Genomic DNA, 7,075 nt, shown 5'->3' on the forward strand with positions numbered 1-7,075 from the left:
CTCTGCACTGTGCATTTCTTCTGGTTTTTAATCTCATCTGTTTTTATTATTAGTTTCTTCTGTTTCTTTTTCGTTCTTTCTCTTGTTTTATTCTACGTCTCCTTCTCATCCTCCTCCTCTTCTGCTTCTTCTCTGTCTCTCTCTCTATCTCTCTATCTCTCTCTCTCTCTCTCTCTCTCACACACATACTCATTGCCATGTCCTTAGCCAGCATGAGTATGCAATTCATTCAGCCCATCCCCTGTCGTACGTGTGAGTCTGCACTTGGAGCTGCGGTTCCGTTGCCTGTGAACTGAAACCCCATCTTCCACAAAAAACACTCCCCCCTCCCCAGACCCCACCCCCCCAACCCCAACCCCAACCCCACCCCCCTCCTCCTTCTCCTCCTCCTCCTCCTCCCCCCTTCATCCAGCAGCCAGTCAGCAAGCGGTATTGTGAATTTTATCTTCTCTTGCAGAAATCATTTCGTCTTCGTTGCAGCAGATGAAATTTCTTGTAACACCTCTTCAGGTAAAATAAAATAAATATGAACAAAAAAAAAAACAACTGAATAAACTGAATCACCCTCACCGTTTTTTGATGCTCCCCCTCAAGGGAAGCGAACATATATATATATATATACACATATATATTATTTCTTTATTATTATGATTATTACTATTATTATTATTATTATTATTATTATTGTGCACCAGATAGCTAGCGCCTGTGTCGCGCTGTTGTCTCTTTGTTTGAGGCCCCTACTAAGTAGATGTTACTTTTGTCTCTTCTATTGCGTTCATGAATGCCTCTTAAAACTGAAGTATTGTTGGAGTACGTGCATGAGGATAGCTGGCAGGCATTGCACTCATCCCTCCATCGCCCTTTCTGTTTTTCGTTGTTGTCTTCTCCTCTTCTTATCTCTGGCACTGCTTGGAAGGGGCATGCGTTCCTGACAGAGAAAAGATAAATCCACTGACACACGCTTGGAACCTGTCTGATTTTTCTGTCCCTGTGTGTGTTTTTTTGTTTGTTTATTTGTTTGTCTGTTTGTTTATTTTGGTTGGTCGTTTGTTTTTTCCTGTTGTGTGTCTCACCTCATTGTTAATTTGATCGAGACTGTCGCTCCACTTCTCTGTTCACCTTTCTGTTTGTTTATTTGGGCATCTCCATTGTTTTTTGTTGTTGTGTGTGAGTGTATGGGTGTGTGTACACAGTGTATATGTGTGTGGATATATGTATGTATACGTGTGTGTATGTGCGTGTTTGTGTGTCTGTGTGTGTGTGTGTAACTGAGTGTGTGTGTGTGTAACTGAGTGTGTTGTTATTGTGAAACAATTGCTGATTGGGTGTACGGTGTCTTGCACATTGCTTGTAGATGGCTAGATCTTTGGAATGACTTTAGTTGTGAATGTGATTTGTGATTCGCCTCCTCCACTGCATATAGAGCAGAGCAAATGGACCTGTCCCTCTGCCTATTGATTTTGTGACAGAGCCCTTTTAAGAGTAAAAATGAATATGCTAAACCGATCGTGATCCGGGCCAAAGGCCTATTCCTGCGGACATTAGCCATTTCTTTGTAAAAATACGCTTGGGAATCTGTAATCCGTTTCCTGGAGAGAAAAAAATGACGGATTTGTAACAGGATCATCTAATCAAGGCTAATAAACAAGGCCGCACTCAGAACCGAAATTGAGTACGTTCGCATAAAATGACGGTGAATAACACAAATAGACACTTATATGTACGTGTGAGAAATCCGAGGTCCTGTATCCGGTCATAACGTTTCCACAAATTCTTCAAGGTAGCCAATGAATGAGTAAAGCCTCTCCAACCTCTCTGAGGTAGCGTTCGATACCTGCTGGCAATCCTCCCTGACCCTGTATGCACATGTGGAAATATAATGAGGAGGCTGGCCAGTTATGCTGACATCCCCCGCACATCAGGGATGCGTGACGTTGGGGCTCCAGCGACGGAAGTGTATTTTCTTGTAGAGTAGAATAGCTGTCGACCGTTAACAAACACAGCGTAAACTATTCCTCGAAAAAAAACTATTCCTCCGCGTGGAATTGCGGAGATTATCTTCGACGAAAGTGACAAAGGTTATGCACCTGGATGGAGCTATGCAAGTAATTGCCACAAATGTTCTCAGGCCTGTACTGGGTCACTGAGCTGGTCTTTGTGGAAAACACTTGTGTAGTCAAAAATAGGCCATAACACAAATATAAAAATAATAGACCTCGTGATAAATTGCTCTCCTGGGTTATCACATTTTCTTTTTATCAGGGTCTTTAAGAAATGCAGCAGGTCTTCGTTCTCATAAAACCGCCAGGCGAAGAGCAAGTCGTTCATTGACGTACAGGTCTGATGTAGATTCAGAGAGAGCTTAAAACCCAAGTGAATATTTTTTATTGACTTCTTCAAAATCCCAAATTTCCCTCTCAATGAGATGCGTGTCTATCTTGGGTCCAGTTAGGGGTATATAGTGCATAGTTTAAATCAATGAAAGCGTTTCTCATTAAAAGTATACACGGATAACACAGGTCATGCCAAAATATTTAAGACAAAAAATAATGGCAGGGCAATGAAATTTGAAGACAGCCAAACTGTACAGAGCATAACAATGTCCATACTAATCTGCTGTGGATTAACTTCTTAATCGTAAAGGGGGGGGGGGGGGGTGCGGGTGAGTGAGTGAATATGCAAATCACCTCATTTATAGGCTGTGCTCCTGCTTTCTGATTGGCTCTTATCTGGTCCAAAAACACCATGCATGCATAACAAGGCTCGGAGGAGCTGATAATCCAGGTTATTTCACTGCTCGGCCTTCTGGGAACCGGTAGCTTGCAGCTCTCAGTCAGTCAGTCAGTCAGTCAGTCGGGGAGTTTAAAAGGGCTACAGGCTCAGACAGGAGATGAGACAAGCCTCTCGTGAGAAGCGGGGCCCACACCCACCGCTCTTAACAGCTGAAACATCGCCCTCATAAGAATAGGAGCCGTCAGAACATATATATCAAAACAGGGGGAGGAGGTGGAGAAGGTGACTGATGTACAGCTTTGCCGTTGGCTTCCCACCAATAGCACCTTAGGTGTGTGTGTGTGTAGAGAAACAGAAAGAAGAATAAAATGTTAGGCTGCTTGCATGCATGCAGCTGTTCAACTCCAAAGAGGACATACCTTTTCCAACATATGTAATGTCCCCCCCTTAACCTCCCAGTTTTTGTTCCTTGACTCTTTTTCTGTTCTTAATTTACTCTGTGTGCTGTGGTACTGATTATTCCCATGAATTGCGTTGAGTAAAACCTCTAATTGAAGGGCTATCTTGTGCAAGAGTGATCACATGGCAAACAAATGAATTCGGACCAATTCTGACGCACACACACACATATTGTTTTGAGAAAGCTCAAATTATAACGTTGGATTAAAGAATACATTAAACCTGATCAGCTTGGCATTGCATACTCTGCACTGCTGTGACTGCACCCATGCTACAAAACTTTACAACAATAATTGCGGACATTATTAGAACAAGCAGTGACCTTTTTTTCTCACTGCTCCGGAGCAAATCCATGTAAATTCTTGCACAAGCGGCCCTTCAAATCAGGACTAGCGATGTCCTGTGTTCACAGTGGCATGACAGCAGAGCAATGCGGTGCTCTTTCCTCAATGACTTCATTTTCAGTGTCGATGTTTATTGTTTTTTTTTTTATCTTTTATTTTATTTTGTTTACTTTCCTTTGTTTCCAGAAACACTCGAGATCATTCACACGTGGGTCATGAGTATTTGCTGTGTTGACGTCCTTCTTGTGGCAGCACTCAAGTGTTTTTCCTCCTGGTTGCTTTTTGTTGTGGTTGTTGTTTTGCAGTCATTTTTGTTTGTTGTTTTTGTTTATATTGTTTGTTTGTTTGTTAGATTGATTTTTCTTTTTTAGCGGTTGATACTGACACATTGAGGGGGTGTGTGTGTGTGAGGGAGAGTGCTTAGTGAACGTGTGTGTGAGTATCTATCTGTGTGTCCTAACTGGAGTGTGTCCTGTCTTCGCAGTTACGGACGAGTTTATGCTGCCGACCCCTACAACCACACACTTGCTCCAGCAGCAACATACAGCGTTGGTGCCATGGTGAGTTACAAAAGGAAAAAAATAACTGCACCACTCCCTCTCCTCTATCTCTCTCTCTCTCTCTCTCTCTATCTCTCTCCCTCTCCTCTCTCTCTCTGTTCTCTCGCTCTTTCTATTATTCTGTGTAACAGTCTCTCTGGTCATTCCTTTGCATTTTTTTTCTCTCTTGTATGCACTTCAGAAATGTTGCTTTAATTCTTTTTCTATCCGATTCTCCTTGTTCTTTTTTTTTTTTGTTTCACTTTCGTTCTGCTTCCCCCTTCCCCTCTGTATGGATTTTTTAGCACAGCTGACATCCCCTCACTTAAACGTAATTGAATTTGTCTCTTGTGCTAACGGCAGCTGAAATGCCACATTAATCCTCACAGTAAACGTGATAAATGCCTTAATTTCTTGGCAGTGTAGTGCATGTTAGTTATTATATTTCTAATTTTGTGAATATCACCTACCAGAGCACTTCCTTTAATGGAATAATTAGTCATTTTGATAATTAAATCCATCACCTAAGTGGTGCTGTAGCAACAGCTAAAAGGGTGTGTGTGTGTGTGTGTGTGTGTGTGTGTGTGTGTGTGTGTGTGTGTGTGTGTGCATGCGTGCGTATGTGTGTGTGCGTGTCTTGTGTGTGTGTGTGTGTGTGTGTATGTGCACGTGTGTGTGTATGTGTGTGTGCGTGCGTATGTGTGTGTGTGTGTGTGTCTTGTGTGTGTGTGTGTGTATGTGTGTGCGCGCGGGAGTGTGTGTGTGTGTCAGAGAGAGAGAGAGAGAGGTGAAAAGCTCCAGCAGGGCTAGGCAGGTTCAAGCTCTTGCTTTTCTGTGGCATTTTTTAAGAAGGGAAACAGGGGATTCTCCATCAACACACTGCATGGTCTCAGCAATCTGCTTTGTTGCATACCTCTGCCGTATGGTATTATTTGTGTGAGTATTTTCTGTCTGTGTGTGTGTTAGTGTCTTGCACTTTGTGTTATTGCATTACGGGCTACGAAAGCAAGCACTTGTGAATTTTGTTTTTCCTTTTAATAACGTGTTGTCATTTTTTTTCCCCCAACCCCGCTCACACTCCTGAGTAGCCAAACATGTTTCCTCCTGGCATGCGGTGTCTTGGTATGCTTGCTGCATGACGGATGCTCATTGGTTGGTTTTTCGTCCGGGGGTATGTACAGAAGCATAATGTGAAAGCCTGCAGCAGGGTCCGCGCCACGACCATTAAAGTCACGCAAATCCATGGCTCTGTCTTTCTTTTCTCTCTCCCTCTCTCTCTCTCCCCCCAGAATGCATTTGCACCCCTTACTGATGCCAAGACCAGGAGCCATGCGGAAGATGTCGGCCTGGTTCTTTCTTCATTACAGGCTAGTATATATCGAGGTGGATATAGCCGTTTCGCGCCATACTAAAACAGAAAAAAAAACAAAAGAGAAAAAAAAGAAAAAAAATCTATTCAAAAACAAAAACACTATGAAAATCTTCCTTTGGGGGCAAAGAGAGAATATTTCAGAGGCCTGGGTATTGCAGTTCATGCTGTAGTGCATCGTTTTAGCGTCTCTTAAGAGAGAAGTTAAGAAAAAACGGATATTTTTCGTCTTATACCTCAGATATTTTGTGCTGTGTATTTTAATATTGTGGGTTTTTAATTTCTAAAGATTACATAGATCGTTGGCTGTAGAGGTGTCTGTGGTGATCTAGAAAGCTGCTAGATTTTAAAAAAAGAAGTTAAAAAATGAATGAAACAAAAGTGAGAATACAAATTGTTAGGGCTTTATCATGTAAATGAATTATGTATGATAAATATTAAGTCACTTGGGGTTATCATATTTTGTAAGAGTGTAAGTGACTACAGTAGTCAAGTGTTTTGTTTTGTTTTGTTATTTTCTCTCTTGCTTTCGTTGACATGGCTTTTGTTTACTTCTATCCTGGTTTCTTTACTGTAGGGGGGGGTGGGGGGGGGGGGGGGTGAGGTGCGATATCTAGAAGTCTCTAGAAGGAGATAGGGAACTGTAGTTGTCCTGAGAGTCTGGGTGTAGTTTCATCAATGCTAAGAAGACAGGCAGCCAAGGAGAAGAGGCCAGCTGTTGTATCGATAATATAAGCTGTCTTATATCATTCATTAGTCTAAGCCAAAGGTTACGTTCCTGGGGTGTTACATGTGTATATTCAGATTTTACATAGAGACAAGTAGAAAGAAAAAAGAAAAAAAAACTCCCTGAAAAAAAATATATCACCATGACAGTATTTTACTGGTGAACTATACTCTAGTCCGTAGGTCAAACCCCTACTAGTTTTAGGCCAACCACAAAATCTTCTTTTTATATTACTTCCAGTATATTGATTGATATAATTGCTGACTTTTATATTATGGGAGAGATTCAAAAAGAAGAAGAATAAATACGGTGAAAATAGCACTGTTTCTATTTTTTCTTTTCTTTTTTTTTTCAAAAGTATTGAAACTATGATTATTTGTACCAGATGAAAGTGAAAAAAACAACAGTGTATTAAATATGAGCTGTGCAGTGCAAATGTTCTCTTATACGAATACACACCTGTAAAATGTTTTAGATTTAGTGTAGTAGACCAACTGTTAGAGAAAGGTGTCTCATTTTTTATGGAACCATACTCAGATTTATATCAACACTTTACAAGTAATGCAATCATTATGTAGATATGATCATAGTATTTTTGTCAACTCTACTATTTTGCACATACAACCTGCAATTTTTCATCGCTTCTCAGCTTGTGGAACATTACTTTTGTTGTTTGTTTTCGTTCAGCTTCCTTTAAATGTTTAGTTTTGATATCATTTATAATGTGACATCCTTTGTAATATTATTTTCTAGAACACAGCCTTTACACTTTGAAAACTGTTTGATTAACAAGACAAATGAGAAATATATGACTTGTGAAGAAAAAAAAAGATATCCATATGTAAATATGAAATAATGATTAAATCCGTCATTTATAAGTGCTACACAAACAAGCTGTCAA

General features: G+C 40.7%; 1 protein-coding gene across 1 annotated transcript in view; it reads left to right on the plus strand.

Moving 5' to 3' along the window:
• Positions 1 to 6,002, plus strand: part of rbfox1 (RNA binding fox-1 homolog 1) — a 43,784-nt gene extending 37,782 nt beyond the window's left edge. The window contains exons 11-13 of the mRNA XM_080856269.1: positions 458 to 510; positions 4,024 to 4,099; positions 5,368 to 6,002. Coding sequence (XP_080712395.1) covers positions 458 to 510; positions 4,024 to 4,099; position 5,368 — 130 coding nt within the window. The 3' untranslated portion in view covers positions 5,369 to 6,002. The remainder of the gene's footprint in view (positions 1 to 457; positions 511 to 4,023; positions 4,100 to 5,367) is intronic.
• Positions 6,003 to 7,075: the final 1,073 nt, after the last annotated feature.

This window comes from Sprattus sprattus (genome assembly GCF_963457725.1).
Source record: "Sprattus sprattus genome assembly, chromosome: 18".
In the NCBI taxonomy this organism is placed as follows: Eukaryota; Metazoa; Chordata; class Actinopteri; order Clupeiformes; family Clupeidae; genus Sprattus; species Sprattus sprattus.